At 39.6% G+C, this 18,025-nt stretch overlaps 1 protein-coding gene across 1 annotated transcript in view; it reads left to right on the top strand.

Annotated features, from left to right (window-relative positions):
- iqcm (IQ motif containing M) overlaps positions 1–18,025 on the top strand; it is a 103,669-nt gene that overhangs the window by 8,858 nt on the left and 76,786 nt on the right. Inside the window, exons 2-3 of the mRNA XM_048606658.1 lie at positions 5,956–6,100; positions 9,424–9,558. Of these exons, the coding sequence (XP_048462615.1) occupies positions 6,007–6,100; positions 9,424–9,558 (229 nt within the window). The 5' untranslated portion in view covers positions 5,956–6,006. The remainder of the gene's footprint in view (positions 1–5,955; positions 6,101–9,423; positions 9,559–18,025) is intronic.

Below are 18,025 nucleotides of genomic sequence, written 5' to 3' on the forward strand. Positions count from 1 at the left end.
ATCTGGTCACTTCTTTGAAAACTTCAATCAAACTGCTCAAACATGACCTCCTCTTAACAAAACCATGCTGACTGTTCTTGTTAATCCCTGCCTCTTCAAGTGCAGATTAATTCTGTTCCTCAGAATTGCTTACAATATTTTCCTCACCACTGAGGTTGGACTGACTGGCCTGCAGTTTCCTGATTTATCCCTTGCTCCCTTCTTGATGGTATCACATTGCTGTTGTCCAGTACTCCAGCACCTCTCCTATGGCCAGAGAGAAATTGGAAATTTTTGCAAACTCTCCTGTTAGTTCCTCCCTTGCCTCACTCAACATTCTTGGATGCATTTCATTGGGCCATGGAGATGTATCATGTTTAAACCTGTCAGACTACTCAAACCTCCTCCCTGTTTGTTCCAGTTTCCTTAATTGTATTACTGCCATCTCCCTGATTTTTATACCCATATCAACCCGCTCACTGGTTAACACTGACTCAAGTTATTCATTTAGACCTCTACCTACATCCTCTGGCTTCATGCACAAATTTTCACTGTCGTCCTTAATGGGCTCTACTCTTTCATCACTGTTTTACCCTTAATGTACTTGTGAAACAACTTACAATTCTCCTTTGTCTTACCTGCTTATCCTGTCATGTCCCTTTAAGCTCTTCTAACCTGTTGAGGTTGGTTGTTTCGCAGACATTTCGTTACCTTGCTGGGTAACATCCTCAGTGCAGCCTCTGATGAAGCGTCGGTGTGTTTTCCTGCCTGGTTTTTAAACTCTGGGGTCCGTTGAGATGGATTGCCTCACTTCCGATTTTCCTTCATAGTGGAATGTATATGGGGTCGAGTTCAATGTATTTATTAATAGCATGCTTCGTGGAGTGCCGGACTTCCACGAATCCTCATGCCTATCTCTTCCAGGTTTTCCATACACAATACATAGGAACCAACACACCCTGATTCTACGGCCTCCCTAAAGTGCACAAGCCAGAAGTCCCCCTCAGACCCATAGTCTCCCTACCAGGCACTCCATCGTACAGACTAGCCAAGGAACTACAAAGGAGACTCAGGCACCTAGTCAACAAGTCACCCCACTCTATCCACTCAGCCCAAGAATTCCTCAACTCCATCAAAGACATAAAGATAGATGACGAAGAGATCATGATATCGTTTGATGTCACTGCCCTATTCACATCAATAGACATACCACTAGCAAGGGAAACAATGACAACACTACTGGAACAAGAGCAAGACCCCAGTGAAACCATCTCCTAGGACAACATGCTCAAACTATTGGACCTATGCCTCACCACCCACTTCACCTTCAACAGCCAAACTTACGAGCAAATCAACGGGACACCCATGTGATCACCTATCTCCGGACTCATAGCAGAAGCAGTGATGCAAAGACTGGAAAGGACTGCCCTTCCGCAAATCCAACCTAAACTATGGATACGCTACATAGACGACACCTTTGTCATCATTAAATGGACCAAATTAGAGGAGACACACAAACTTATATACAACACCCTCACCAGAATAAAATTCACCGGAGAGGAGGAGATGAACAAACAGCTCCCTTCCTGGACGTCATGGTAGAGCGCAAGACAAATGGGGAACTGCAAACGAAAGTACACCGAAAAGCCACACAAACAGACCAGGTACTGAACTTCAACAGTAACCATCCCAGTACACATAAATGAAGTTGCGTGCGAACACTATTTAAAAGGGCAACAACACACTGCAGCAACATGGAACTACGCCAAGAAGAAGAAGAATACCTCTTCCAGGTTTTCAAGGATAATGGATATCCAAAAAACTGGGTCAGAAGATGCCTACACAAACAACATCAGAAAGATACTACACGCCCTGACACACTCATCACACTACCCTACATCAGGAACATGTCGGAACTAACCACAAGACTCCTACAACCGCTGGGCATCAGAGTGGCACACAAGCCCACGTCAACCCTACGACAACTGCTCACCCAAACTAAAGACCCACTCCCCGCCATGGACAGGACCAATGTCATCTACAAGATCCCCAGCAGAAACTGCGAGAAACACTGCATCGGACAAACAGGAAGGAAACTAACAACAAAAGTACATGAACACCAATTGGCTACAAAAAGACATGACCAATACTCACTCATCTCAATCCACATGGACAAGGAGAACGACCACTTTGACTGGGACAACACCAAAATCCTGGGACAGGCTAGGCAGAGACAGGCACAAGAATTCCTAGAAGCCTGGCACTCCACAAAGCATGCTATTAATAAATACATTGAACTCGACCCCATATACATTCCACTATGAAGGAAAACCGGAAGTCAGGCAATCCACCTCAACGTACTCCAGAGTTTAAAAACCAGGCGGGAAAACACACCGACACTTCATCGGAGGATGCACTGATCATGTTACCCAGCATGGTAATGAAACGTCTGCGAAACAAGAAACCAGCTCGGCGAGCCAACCAACCTCAACACCCACAACCCGAGCTACAAATCTACCCTAAAACCTTAGTCTCCTAACCTGTTTAGATTCCCTCTTGCACATTCCATTCTCCTCTAAGGCTTCTGCTGTTTGAGCCCTCAGTATCTGACATAAGCCTCCCTTTTTCCTCTTAATCTCTGTATAACCCTTGATAATCCTTGATATCCAAATTTGATGGCGCCACCCTTTTTCTTTATTGGAACATGTTGGCTCTCTCCTCTACATAGTTCCCTCTTAAATACATCCCATTGTTCTGAGACAGATTTACCCTAAAGTATTTGCCTACCGTCCACTCTGGCCAAATCCTATCTGATCTTATTAACATCAGCCTTTACCCAGTTTGGATCTTTGATTTCAGCCCAATTCTTTTCCTTCTCCATAACATTATCTTCTCTTTTCATTGCCTTCAGGAGCCCATTGCTTTAATCTGCAAAATAAAACATGTACACTTCCCATAGCCCAATAGATTTAAAAATAGCAATTTTGCTTTGGAAAGAGACTAATGCTGTAGCACTGCAGCAGGCTTCGTATTCCCTGTCACCTCACTTGATTTACCCCATGGGATTTTGAAGTTGGTCCAGTTATCTGAGCATAAACTCTTGGCTAGGGTTGGACCTGCCAGGGAGGGTTTGCGCTCAGCAGTGTAAAAGGAGACTGGCATAATTGTACATAACATTTATTTATAAAGTCCAATGAATTGTTGCTGAGCAGAGAAAGAAAAATTGTCATGGAAAGCAACAAATCTGCTTCATTTTCTGAAAAATATTTAGAGGTATTGTTAAAAAAAAGTTACAGCAGAAGACTAGTGCCATCTGTTGAACCCCAGGTTGCCCTTTATGCAGAAGGAACGTTGTTGATTGCTTGGAAGGAGATGACTTTCAGGATAAAAATAGTCTCCAAAGTACATGGGGACCTGGAGGCAGATGGAAAGCCTTAAGAGTTCTGCCAAGATAAAGTTAGACAAAATTGCACTATAGTAATATCTGGGCACCATGTTTTCTTCCACTGTATTACACACTGACTGAACGTTCATGCTGAGGCATCACAAACCAGTTCTTGCTAGGATATACAAAGGTATGATGTATAAACCTGTGGAGATGGCCATGATGTGATAATGTCACTGACTAATGTTCTGGGCCCATGGTTTGAATTCCACTATGGCAGATGGTGAAATTTCAACTCAATAAACCTAGAATAAAAAATTAACCCCATTGCGACCATGTAACCACTGTTGATTGTTATAAAAAACCCATCTCTTTCACTGTTGTCCTTTAGGTAAGAAAATCTGCCGTCCCTCCTTGGTCTAGCCTACCTGTGACCCTAGGGATGAGCAATAAATGCTGGCTTAGCCATTGACTCCTGATTTCCAAGAACAAATTTAACAAAAGAGAGGGTTTCATAAGGTAAAGTTGATCTGTGGCTGGAGAACACAAGCTAAGACCATTGCTTAAGAATATTTTTTGAAAAGAGGTTTTTAGAACATTAACTTACCTACCAAAATTGTTGGTGCAAAGAGAATCTACAGTAGCTTTTAAAATGGAATGAATAACTATTCTAAGAAGGAATATTTGGGAGGCCGTGGCAGGGGGCTAACTTGATGAGTCTTGCAGTGAGCTGGTACAACCATGATGCATCAACTTCTAAGAAAATGTTATGTACTAGTTCTGGCAGCTTCATGGGCCTCTATCAGTTTTGTGCTGCTTTCACGGTTGTCAAAACAGTGTAATGGTAAAATGGTATCCGAGAAGGAATCGTTTCTTTCTGACTTCTTTAATGAATCCTGACATAGTGAGTTGCCTTAAAATGAAAGTATAATTATGACTGGCTAATGTATATTTGCTTGCAAGATTCTATTTTGATGGTTATAGATAACCTGCATATTGATGGCTTGGAAGCCTTTGCTGTTTATGAATACAAGGGGCTTGTGTGCAGGTACGCCTAAACCTACTTATGTGCCATCATTGCACTTTGGGGAATCCTACCAATTTTTCTTACTCACTTGTGGGATGCGGGCATTGCTGTTTGGGCTAACGTTTATTGCCCAACCCTAGTTTCCCTTGAGAAGGTATTGTTTTACTGCCTTCTTATAGTCCATGTGCTGTTAGGGAGGCTGTTCCAGGAATTTGATCCAGTGACACTAAAGGAGTGACAATATATTTCCAATACAGATAGTGAATGGCTGGAATATGAATGTGCAGGTGGGGTGTTCCCATGTATCCCCTGCCTTTGTCCTTCTAGATGGAAATGGTCATGGATTTGGAAGGTGCTGTCGGAGGAGCCATAGTGAATTTTTGCATTGCGTTTTGTAGATGGCACACACAGCTGCTAGTGGATGCAGCAGATGTTTGCGGATGTTGTGCCAATCAAGCAGGCTGCTTTGTCCTGGATGGTGCCAAGATTTTTGAGTGTGGTGGAGCTGTACTCATCCAGGCAAGTAGGGAGGGTTCAGTCACATTACTGACTTGTGCCTTGTAGATGGTGAACAGGGTTTGGGGTGTCAGGAGGTAAATTGCTTGCTGCAGTATTCCTAGCTTCTGACCTGATCTTATAGTCACTATATCTTTATGGCTATTCCAGTTCATTTTCTAGTCAGTGATGATCCACAAAATGCTGGCCCCTCTCATTTTGTTGCCCAATGAGCAAGTGATGGAATTTTTCAGTAAAACCATGATTTGCAGAACAAATAATGCTAATGCTATTGTTTCAGCTCAGAAGCAACCTAAAGCACAGAGGTCCAGGGCTATGATTACCACAAAAAGTGCGTGTGTTCAGTTGGAGGGGGTCAGATTTTAAGTGACAGCCACCCTTTCCCTAGCAATCTAAGTCTTAAAAAGCACTCCTCCTCTGACATTCCAAGCTTTCTTATTATTTGCTTCTAGACATGACTGTGAGTGAGGGCAGGAAAGAGCATCCTTTCTGACTTTTTTAACTTGTCTTTGCCTTCATTAAAATTAACAATGGCTCCCTGTCCAATCATTGTTCAAAAATTCTAGCTTAACAGGATATGTGAATGCTAAGGATGAGTAGAATATGTCAGTGACACTCACGATCTGGCCACAGAGCAGAAAAGTAAAGAGCTGCCTTTGCATTTAAACTCCGGTATGACTCAATGCCTTCAGAAAAGGAGAGAAACCTGGAGCAAGAATAAAAAGCCCTTCATTGTATGATATGTGACTGTTGCTGTGAATGAAACTTGACAAAATGACAGTAATACTCTTTTCAGTAGCTGGTACTACTGTTAGTCTGTGAGAAAACTGGGAGAAATCTACTACCTCTGGCTTTTCTCATCAATAAATCCATAAGGATTTAATAATGACAAAGTATTATTCAATAAGGTAACTTACAGTTTGTATTGTTTAATTAGCTCAAGTTGCAAAACAGTATATATTTTAGTAATAAACTGTGGTTGTAATTCTGTGATAGAGCAGTTAACAGGAAGCTCTTAATGTGAAATTTAAAGTCTCTTTAATTACAGTCTGTAGACCATGGACCATCCCTTTTACTCGTGGTAAAACAGTATCGCAATATGATGACCCGCTTGCGAAGACGCTTTAATACTCCCCAGGAACGATTACCATTAGTGTTTTCAGAATTAGAAGAATGGCTTGAAAAGAAGAAGAGTAAGTGGCTTATCAACACAAATATGAGCAAGTTGAGATTTTCTCTCCCATAATCTTTATTCATGTATGATCAACAGCTGATGTCACATTTTTCAAAGTTTTAACTGGCTCCTGGATGACAGTGCATAGCTGACTTTGTGTCATGGATATGGATACTTTTTTTCTCATTTAAGATTTTGTTGAAGTTGCAGATGCATCACAACATCTTTAAACATTTTCTGGAATCAAACTGTAAAAGCAGAAGCTTAGTAGAGAAAAATATTAGGACCCATTTGCTGCTAAAGTGGGTGCTGGGTTTACTTGGGTGAGTGAATATTAACTGAACCGTATTGAAGTGATATTAAGAATTGACATCTTCTGGAACTCTACAGATTTTGAATCCAGTGCCATATGATCTGATGTCACTATGAAAAGTCCTTTTGAACATGCTAGTCATTCTTAGAGTAAAGATAGAGCCAACTCTTTACTCCACACTAGGGAGTTCAAATTTTATTACTGTTTGTTTTCTTCCTTAAAAGCTGAGTTTTTCATTGACACTAATTTAGGGATCAAAGTAGTGGTGTACTGGGGAGCAGAAATTTGAAAAGGGATGATAATTGACTAATTGGATGGGCAGAACTGTGGAAAAGGAAGTTCAGTTATGTATTTGTGAGGTTTTCCAATTTGGACATAAGAAAGATAGTTCAGAGCATTTTTAAATGGTGAGAAGTTAGAGTCTGTGAATGAGCAGAGTGGTCTTGGGATCTGAGAACAGAATTTATTAAAGCCTCATCATGGACAGGTACTTTAGAAATGCTAATGCATTATTAACCTTTACCTCAAATACAAAGCTGTGGAGGTTATACTACAGAAATCTGGCTGGACCCAAATTGAAACACTGCATTCATCCTGGGAACTGTATCTCAGGAAGGCTATCCTGACCTTGAGGAAGTGCAGGACAAGTTCATCAAATTGATACCAAGGTTAAAAGGGTTGAATTATAATAACAGGTTGCATGAACAGGCTTACAGAAGGTTAAATAGTGATCTAAGTAAGATAAAAGCTGAAAGAACTGCAGATGCTGTAAATCAGGAACAAAAACAGAAGTTGCTGGAAAAGTTCAGCAGGTCTGGCAGCATCTGTGAAGAAAAAAATCAGAGTTACTGTTTCGGGTAAGGTGACTCTTAGAAAGGATCATATAAGTAAGATGTTTATGATTATCTAAACAGGTGATAGCACAGGTAGAAACTATCCCTTCTTTGGGTGGAGTGCTGAAACCTAAACTTAAAATTAGAAATAGGCCTTTTGGAATGATATCAAAAAGTACTTCTTTACATAAATTGTAGTGGAAATCTGAAACTCTTTCACTGAAAATGCTGTTGACCTGATGAAGGAGCAGTGCTCAAAAAGTTTGTGATTTCAAGTAAAATTGTTCAACTATAACCTGATGTCGTGCGACTTCTGACATAATCCATTTGAATGGTAGGTCAGGCTTGCAGAACTGAATGGCCTACTCTTCTTTCTGTTTCCAACGTTCTTAGGTGCTAGAAAAAGTGTGCCCCGGAGTTCAAACCTTACTTACAAATATTTAATAATTCATTTGAAATGGTTTGCACTACTGTTTTAACAAATGTTTACACACATAAAAATGTGCATTAGTATTTTGACTAAAAGAGCAGAGAGAGGAATTGCAAATACATGCATTAACCCAGCAATCCACAATGTAATTTCATGAAACAAGATGTGAAAATGTAACATGATAGAAAATATTCAGCACTCCAGCAGAAAACTGCATGATAAATGTTTCATGTACAGGAATGAAAATGAAAATATTGTAATTTTGGTAAATAAAAACAAATAATGCTGGATACTTGGGATAACAAGGTGTAGCGCTGGATGAACACAGCAGGCCAAGCAGCATCAGAGGAGCAGGAAAGCTGACGTTTCGGGCCTAGACCCTTCTTCAAAAAAAAATGTTGGATACTTACCTGACAGTTCAGAAGCTGATTAACCTATTGTGCATTTCCTTCATTTTGTCTGTTTTGTGGCTTTGCATTCTTAATTTGAAATTCATACGATAGATACTACCTCAATCCACTGGTGAAACCTGTTAACACTTCTGTCATTGAGAGTAAGATATTCGTTAAGTCTCCTGTTAAGCTGCCCAACTCACCAATTGCCTAGGCTACATGAAATTCATGTTGTATTATGCCTACCAGCATTGATATAAATTCAAAGAAAATGTCAGTTTGAGTGCCAATTTATGTCGACAATTAATCAATTTTGTGTTGTGGTTGAGGATCTAAGAAATTGAGGCAACTTAAACTTATTTTGCTTAGTTATCCCAATACATAAATATTTCAAGTTCTTCCCAGCTCTGAGTTAATGAGGCTTCCATTCAATCGGTAGATTTGGATTCAGACATTAGGACCAAAATGTTTGTTATTGGCTCCACGCCAAAAGGTGATTTGGTAATTTTACGTAACCACCTCCCATGTCACTACTGGCACTACTCCAATTGCACCATATCCAAGCATATAGCCATGTTTGCAGTCAATATTTACTGATTTTGCTCGGTTGTTTCAAAGTGCACAGTTCATGTGGAAGGAAGACTTGAAGACAGAATTAGTCATTTCTTCTTTTCCACCTTCTACCCCTCCATTTGCTGATATTAAAACAGTAGTAGAAAATAATCAGTAAATAAACAGATTGCATATGTTACTGAGTGATGTGCAGTACTAATATATTGTTCTTTCCAGTATTTGCAACTGTAAAACTCAAATATTTTTAGAACACATCCTGTCATATCCTTTAATTTTTTTGGTATTTAATCTCCCTGCCTCTGTGAAGTAGATTTTCTTCTAGTCACCATCCATTCCATTTCAGGTAGAATCATGAATTGTTGCAATAAAGCGAGAGGCCATTTGGCCCATTGAATTCAAGCTGGTTCTCTGTCTGACCAACTTGGCCAGTCCTATTCCTTTTCAGTATAGGTATACAGATTTATTCTCTTTGGGTACTTATCTTTTGAAAGCCAGAACTGGATCTTCCTCTACCTCCCTGACAGACAGCATATTACAGACCCTAACCATTTAACTATGAAATGACATTGATTGGTCTTTTCTACACTGTGATTTATAGTGTTTTATATGTAAAAACTACAGCAGCATTTCAATCCCCTGGATTTATTTACTGACCAAAGGCTCCCACATTTATTGTTTCAGTGAATTTAATTTGAAATCATTTTTGACGAAGTATTTTGTGGTTGTATGTTTCTAAAATACTTGTGAATTTTTTTTAACCTTAGCATAAGTCATGATGAATGATTTTTTGTTTGATCACAGAGTATGAAGATCTGTTTACAAAAAGAGAGTTTCAGAAATTTATCATGGGGAATGAATTAACAAATTTCTTTGAGGACTGCGACCATTATCCTTCCCAGCGTGATATTAAAAAAACCTGGGCTTTGATTAACAAAGGTATGTATGATTGTTCTGAGTTATTTCCCATTCTAAAAGAAGATCAAATAAATAACCGTTTTGTAAGTCTGCTTCCATAAAGACCTTGCAGACTTTAGATGTAAACCTAACTGACTCCTTCAATAGGATAACAAATTCGGTATCAGTGGCCTTACAACTTGTCACTTATGTTCAAACATTTAGTCTGTCTTTGAGAGATAGGAGTGATATCGTACGAGTACAGGACAGCGATGACCGTGAAAGAGGACTGAATTTGAAACCTGCCTAGAGTATTCCCATCTCTCACAAGTTGTCCCAGCCATATGTTAGGTTTTAAAATCTACTTGAATTGCTGCTTATTCCTTGGTTTCCATGCAATAACAACTCATCTGCTCAAGTACAATTTGCATTTAAGTAAAAATGAATTAAGAATATTTAATTAATGTCTTTTAAGGGCATGAATTGCAGTGATAACTACTTGTCTGATCCAACATAGTAATGGACATTGAGATGTATCTTTGTTCAACTTGAAGATAGACCTTAAGGGGTTGAGTACACTGTGCTCCCAATTTATTTGTTATTGGGATTAAAATTCCCTCCAAAATATTTTTGTAAAATTCTTGTGAAACTTCAAATGGGGGACAAAATGACAATTATTGATATTGCAAATGCATGGCTGAAAATGTGGAAAGTCATAATGCAGCTAATTCTCAAGAAGAATTCAAAGTTAGAAACAAAAATAGTTGATCACTGGACCCAAAATGGTGACTCTGCTTTCTCTCCACAGATGCTGCCAGACTTGCTGAGTTTTCCCAGCAATTTCTATTTTTGTTCCTGATTTCCAGCATCTGCAATTCTTTGCTTTTTTTCAAAGTTAGAATCCTGATGGCACTTGTATGGAACATGTAAACAAAGGATGTGCTGCAAACAAACCCACCTTGAATGTTGAGCAGATAAACAGTGGTCCTTAGAGAGACTAATTTAAATACAGCCCAAAGATCTTTCAGGTTGTATTTCTGTAAAGCCAAATAAAGCACAAGTGCTTATCTTGGTCACACAAAAGTACTGAGGGCTGTTACCTAGCTGAATTTGATCCCCACTGTGTTTCCTCTGTCAGTTCCTTTGCAGATGCTATCTGCAGACCAGGCAGAAATAATTCTTAAGGTCTCAACCAAATGATTTGCACTGAGATACCAGTTTTGTGCCAGAGGCTCAATTTTCTCTATTCAAACAAATCTCAAGCCTTAAAACACTCTGAGCTCATTGTTTTTGAAATGTTTGGGTACTCAACCAGCTCAACTGACCAAAGGTTTAAATCTGTCTGAAGATCTCAGTCAGTAGTTTTCACCTCTGCACCTTCAGAAGCTTTGTGAAGTTTTAGTGTTATTTCTTTATTTAGGAGCACACTTTATAAGGTGCTGGTACCTGCTGACATAATTCCAGCCATGCCACACCCAATATATTGTGCTGTGCCCTGATGATGCTAATGACTCTTTTTTTAACATTGCTGACTTTGTGATTTATATATATTTTAATATAATTTATTTTAGAGTTTGGTTTTGGCATGTGGATTATGGTCTATGCGTATGAGGGGGTTTAATGATTAACTTGTCAGTATTTCTAGTGATATAATTGCTTGAAATGAATAGGAGAGAGGGAGTCCCTGGGTTGATAGTAGGAATTTGTTTGCTTTGGGAAACTTTTTTACAATGGAAGGAGTAAACATTGAGGAGTATTAGCTTGCTTTCTGTTTAGAATGCTCAGTTTTCTTCTTCATGAAAGCCCATAGTTCAGAAATCTTCTTGTTTTTCAGTTCACAGAGGGCCTGATTGATGTTAGATGGTAAACTAGTTTCTTTTGAAGAAAGGAGATGGTTTAAAACTATTAGGAAATTGGTTACCTCAGTGTAGGAATTATAGTTTGCAAGTTCTAGACCAGAATTATTTGTTTCAAATCCTGGAGGAGTATTTTGAAAATGAGAAAGTCTAAGTTCAGTTGTATGACTAATCAAGGAAGAGGCTCTGAAGTTCTCAAGATTTAGCATTGAAAGTAGGTAAAGACACCAAAGTCCCACTGCTTCATTACAAACAACTGGTGGTAAGGTTAACCTGAGGGTCACCATGTCACAGGCAAAGGGCAAGGTTGAGAAGGGATGACCTTCATGGTACCCTCAGCCAGTATGGGAATTGAACCAGTGCTGTTGGAATCACTCTGTATCACAAAACAGCTGTCTAGCCAACTGAGCTAACCAAACTCCTAATTGAAAGTAACAGTATCAAACTTCTGGGTGGACCTTTCATATATTAGAGTCGATCTTTCTTTGCACCTTCTTTGTAGCTGTAACACTATATTCTGCATTCTGTTCCGTTACCCTGATATACTTACGTAAGGTATAATTTGTTTAATGCTCAAAACAACTCTTCACTGTATCTTGGTATGTGTGACAATAATAAATCAAATCAAAACCTATACCATATAATAGAGAAGCAAACTATCTGGTGTTTGAGTACTGTAGAGTGACTGTATTACGATAGATGGTATTGTATTTTTGCTATGTTATTTCAGATTAAAAGTAAATAGCTATTTGCTTTTGTATAACAACATTTCATTTAAAATTCTATTGTTAAAACCAAATCTGTAACATTGTATGCTTATATTTCTGTGAAAGACAACCTCACTAAATTAAGAAAAAGAAATATCTAGCAAACCAGTTTTCAGTCTGGGATCTGACTTGTCCAGTAATAACATCAGCTGGGATTGCAAAAACTGAGGGCTCTTGCAGGATTTGTATTCACTGGTTTTAAGGGGGTTCTGTGTCTTTCTTTTAAAATAAGAGTTGCAAGGTGGTTCTGGATGTAAAACAGTTGTGTTTATTGCGCAGAATTTGGAGATGGCTTTTGTTAAGCATTTTCTGGAAGTAGAATATATAACAGTGGAGTATTGCAAATCTTTGACATTAAACTGAAAGAGTTCACAGATAAGGCTCGAACAACTTAGGTTGTTTTCTCTGGAGCAGTAGCGGCTGAATGGAGACTTGAAATTATGAGATGTATAGATAGGATTGACGGTCAGAATTTTTTTCACAGAGTTGTAATGTCTAACACTGAGGAACGTGCACTTAAGGTGAGGGGTTGGGGGTGAAGTTCAAAGGAAATGTGAGGGGCAAGTTTTTTTACACAATAGTAGGAGCCTGGAATGGTGGTGGAGGCAGATATGATAGGGGCATTTAAGGGACTTTTAGATAAGCACATGAATATACAAGGAGTGGAGGAACATGGGCCAAGAGCAGACAGAAGGGATTAATTTAATTTGGCATCATGTTCGGCACATCATGGGCCAAAGGGCCTATTCCTGTGCTGTACAGTTCCAAATTCTATAAATTGAATGTAGAATTAAAAGCAGTATCTTGTAAGAACAAAATGCTTCAATTGATATCCAAATTTAAAATTGGAAGAAAGGAAATCTGACATTAGAATGTCAGAGCTAGAATGAGCAAAGATGGCAATGAAAAGTCTTGAGGTGGAAGAAAAGCAGAAGAAGGTAGAAAGTAAGAAGAGAGAAAGCTAGAGGACAGCAGGTGCCAGTGAGAAACAGCTGGGCAAATTCTGGTAGAAGTAGGCAAAGTCACAATGACTGAAGAGAGGATTACTGAGGACCTGGTGCTTAACAGGGAGAAGAGCATCCATCAGAGGGTGTCAGTGAAAAATGACTGAGGAGGAATCTGGAATACGTCAGCACATTTACCACAACTGCTCACTTCAAGTAGCAACCTTACCTTGATCCATTACATATCCATTATCATGGGAACTGCACTTTGACACAACACAAGTTCAAACGTGATGTATTGGACAGAAGCACTTCTGATTGGTAAGTAGTGGTCAGGTGATTTTTTTTTCTCTTCCTTCAATTTCCATTAACCTTTTCCTACCCACAAGGTTTTAGGGCTGTAGAATTGAGGCTAGTGGTAGAGTGGTACAGTACTGGGATTTAGAATAGGAGCTTGACTATTGTTTACAGATTAACGTATTTAGTATTTTTTAGTGAGAATCTAACACAAGGGAGCATCTACCATACATACTTGAGAAAAAGTCGATCTCATGTAAAAGTCAACCCCCTATTTTTGGCCAAAAAGTCTTGAATTTTCCATATCCTTTTTAGTTTTTATTCATTAACAGTGCAAGGGTGTTGCTGGCTAGGCAGCATGTATTGCCCAGAGGGCAGTTCAGAGTCAAACATATTCCTGGATGTCTGGAGTCACATGTAGCCAGACCAGGTAAGGATGGCAGTTTCCTTCCCTTAAGGACACAGCAGATGGGGTTTTCCCGACAATCGACAGTGGATTCATGATCATCATTAGACTCTTAATTTCGAACATTTTATTGAATTCAAATTTCACCATCTGCTGTGGCAGCATTCGAACCCGGGTCCTCAGAACATTATCTGGGTCTCTGGATAGGCCATCACCTCCCCTTATAGCCCGTGTAAAAGTCAACCCTAGTTCCTCACAGATAACAGATCAACATTTGTGAGTTATCCTGTACATCCCAGTAAATATTATGATGAGGAAATGATCGGTGAGACTGTATAAGAGTCAAACTAAAACAACAGTGGACGAGAGAAAACAGAGGAAAATGGAAGAATTTAGCATGTAAGTTTAGGATGCATCAGTTCAGAGTCAGGCACTCGAGGAATACAGTCATATACCTAGATGAGGTTTTGAAATTCCTTCATCATTTTGCGTAAAAATACCCTCCAGAAAAACAAAACATATATAGCAGTGTTTAAAATGAAAGTTATTGAAGTTGCAGAGAAGACAAATAACTGTGTCACAGCAAGAGAATTTTGTGTTTTGGAGAAACTTGTGAGAAACTGGACAAAGATTGAATCAACTTCAGGACAATGGCAAAACAAAAGTGTGCCAACAGAGGTAAACTGAACAAGTGGCCACAACTGGAGAAAAAAGTTGCTGAGTTGATATTTGAAAATCAAAATGGAAGATATGTTAATTGTGAAGCCATCTGAATCCATGCAAGAAACGAATCAAGGATGGATGGAATTTCAGATTTTAAGGCAAGTGCTGGATGGTGCACAAGGTTCATGAGAAGGCATGACATAGTACTTCGGCAGAGAACTAAGATTCCACAAAAGCTGTCTGCTGAACTCAAAGATAAGATATTACAGTTTCACCAGCTTGTAATCAGAAATCGGCAGATTGAAGGCTACAAGTTATTGTGTATTGGAAACGTGGACGAAATGCCTATTACTCTCAACATGTTGGGGAATCAAAGTGTGAATCAAAAAGGGGAAAAAACAGTATTGGTGAAATCCAATGGCCATTAGAAAAGTAGGTTTACTTTCGTTATTTCTTGTATGGCTGATGGTACTAAGTTAAAACTGATGACTGTTTTTAACAGAAAGAAGACTTTGCCAAAGGAGAAATTTCCAAAAGGAATTGTCATCCATATGCATTCACAAGGCTAGATGGATGAAGTAGGATGTAGAATATTGATGAAGGAAGTTTGTAGTTTATGATCTGGTGGACTACGCAAGGAAAAGAGTTTTCTCGCCTGGGACCTGTTTAGATCACATCTAACGAAGAATGTTGTTGGTAACATCCGATCACATAACACTAACATAGCTGCAATTCTTGGTGAACTTACAAGTACTTTGCAACCAGTGGATGTTAGTATCAATAAGCAATTTAAGATTGAAGTGGAATAACTGGACGTGTGATGGAGAAAAAACATACACGAGAGGAGGCAGTCCACTGATCTGTGAATGGATCGTTGATTCATGGAAGGAAATAAAAAGCTGACACTATTTTCAAATCGTTCAAGAAATGTGGAATTTTGAATGCATTGGATGGTACAGAGGATGATTATCTATGGATTGCCATAGATGAAGAAGAAGAAGTGGATGATGTGCTACATCTAACTACAGACAGCAAAGATGAAGAGGATCTGTATGATGATATCATTCATCTGAATGATTATGAAGCTTTTTCGGTGCTGAAGATAATGAACAGTGTGATTTTGCAGGATTTTAATGAACTTTTGTGTTTGACATGTTTAATGTTTGTACGTATAAATAAAAGCTTACGACCAGTAATTCATTGGTCCGGTAATTACTGGTACCGTAATTTGTTGTGTTTTTCTTCTTTATTTGTTTAGAGATCATTTGGCTTCTGCTAACAATATGGTATCTTGGACTGTAGCATGAATTTCAGCCCCTCAAAAGTAGTATCCATTTAATAGTCGACCCCATAAATTTAACCTTAAAAAATAGTCTACGAGTATATACAGTAGTTAATTGTAAATTAATCTAACAGAAATCTATTTGTAATTAAATAGTTGCTAGAGGGTAAAAATGGCACTCAGTGAGGCATCACGCTTCTCCCAGTGGAACACGGGAAATCGGAGAGAGTTCAGCTGTCCGTGTTGACTACATTAGCATGAAGTATGTCCAATTGCAGATCATGTCAGAGTGTATTGATTATTTGGAGCAACAATTGGATAAAATTTTTGAGAATATTTGTAGCTTGGATTGTGGATGAGGTTGCAGACTTGCTCACCGAGCCGGTGTGTTTGATTGCAGATGTTTCGTCACCCCGCTAGGTAACATCGTCAGTGTGCCTCCGGTGAAGCGTTATTGTTCTGTCCCATTTGTTATTTATATGCCTCAGTTTGCTGGGATGGTTGGCATTACTTCCGTTTCTGTTTTTCAGTGATTTGTACATCGGGTCCAGTTCAATGTGTTTGTTGATGGAGTTCCAGTTGGAATGCTTGGCCTTCAGGAATTCCCTGGCATGTCTCTGTTTGGCTCATGCTTTATGGATGCATTGTCCCAGTAAAATTCGTGTCCTTCTTTGTCCGTGTGTATTGAGACCAGTAAGAATTGGTCGTGTCTCTTAGTGGCTAGTTGGTATTTCTGTATCCTTATTGTCAGTTTTCTTCCAGTTTGGCCTATGTAATGTTTCTCACAGTCCACGCATGGTATTTTGTATCAAACACACTGGCTTGGCAAGCAAGTCTGCAACCTCAGCAATTGGATACGCTAGGAACATCCAGGAGGTGGAAAGCGACATATATAGGAGCTTTAGAGATGTAGGCACAACCAAGGTTCAGGCAAATAAATGGATAACCGCTAGAAGGGGCAGGGGTACAATGCAGAGGTCCCCTGTGGCTAACCCATTCTCTAACAAGTATACTGTTTTGGATAATGTTATAGGGTGGGGGGATTGCCTAAAAATGCATGGTGACAGCAGTAACTGGAGCAGTAGCACCCCAGTACTAGGAAACTCTATAATCAGGGGCACAGGTAGACAGTTCTGTGGCTGGAAAAGAGATTCCAGGATGGTGTGTTGCCTCCTTGATGCCAAGGTCATGGATATCTTTGAGCATGGGTGGGACATTCTCAGAAGGGAGGGCGAGAGCCAGAGGTCATGGTACACATTGGTGCTAACGACATAGTCAAGGAGAGTGATAAGATCCTGCAAAAGAAGTTCAGGGAGTTGGGTAATAATTTGAAAAGCAGGATCTCTAGGGTTGTAATCTCGGGATTACTCCCTGTGCCATGTGCCAGTGAGACTAGGAATAAGAAGATAGTATAGTTAAATGTGTGGCTAAGGAGCTGGTGTGGAAGGGAGGCTTCAGATATGTGGATCATTGGGATCCTTTCCAGGGCAGATGGGACCTGTACAAGAAGGATGGGTAGCACTTAAACTGGAGGTATCGATATCCAGGCAGGGAGGGTTGCTCATGTCACTCGGGAGGATGGGAATCAGAGCAGTAGGTCAGCAAGTGAAATAACTGAGGAGGTGTCTGCGACTAAGGCCAGTAAGGTTAAGAGGAAGAGGGAAAGGTTACTGGACATTGTGGGGTCTTGGAGGTCAGAAATGTATCTATTTTATCACGGGGTGTATGACAGGTAAGGCAGGTGAACTTAGAGCTTGGATTAGTGCAATGATGTAGTAGCTTTATTAGAGACTTGGTTGAGAGAGTGACAGGATTGGCAGCTTAACGATCTAGGATTTTGAAGTTTCAGGCAAGACAGAGAGGAACATGAAAGTTGCGTTACTGATCACGGAGAATATCTTCTACCCATATGGGTAGAGCTCAGGATTAGGAAGGATGCAATCACTTTGCGGTTGTACTACAGGCCTCCCAACAGCCAGTGAGTGTTAAAGGAACAGATATAAGGTTGATACAGAAGGTGAAGTCACAAGAGATCCACAGTGAACTAGTAAAATGAATACAGAACTGGCTTGGCCATGAAAGACAGAAAGTATTGATGGAAGGGTGTTTTTCTGACTGAAGATCTGTGACCAGTGGTGTTCTACAGGGATCAGTACTGGGACCCCTGTTATTTGTGATATTCATAAAGGATGTGGATGGAATTTAGTGGTCTGATTAATAAATTTGCAGAAAACACAAAAATTGGGGGCGCTGTGGATAGTGAGGAGGATACAGTAGCTGGATATTTGGAAGGA

The sequence above is a fragment of the Rhincodon typus genome, chromosome 1 (assembly GCF_021869965.1).
Source record: "Rhincodon typus isolate 14 chromosome 1, sRhiTyp1.1, whole genome shotgun sequence".
NCBI lineage: Eukaryota > Metazoa > Chordata > Chondrichthyes > Orectolobiformes > Rhincodontidae > Rhincodon > Rhincodon typus.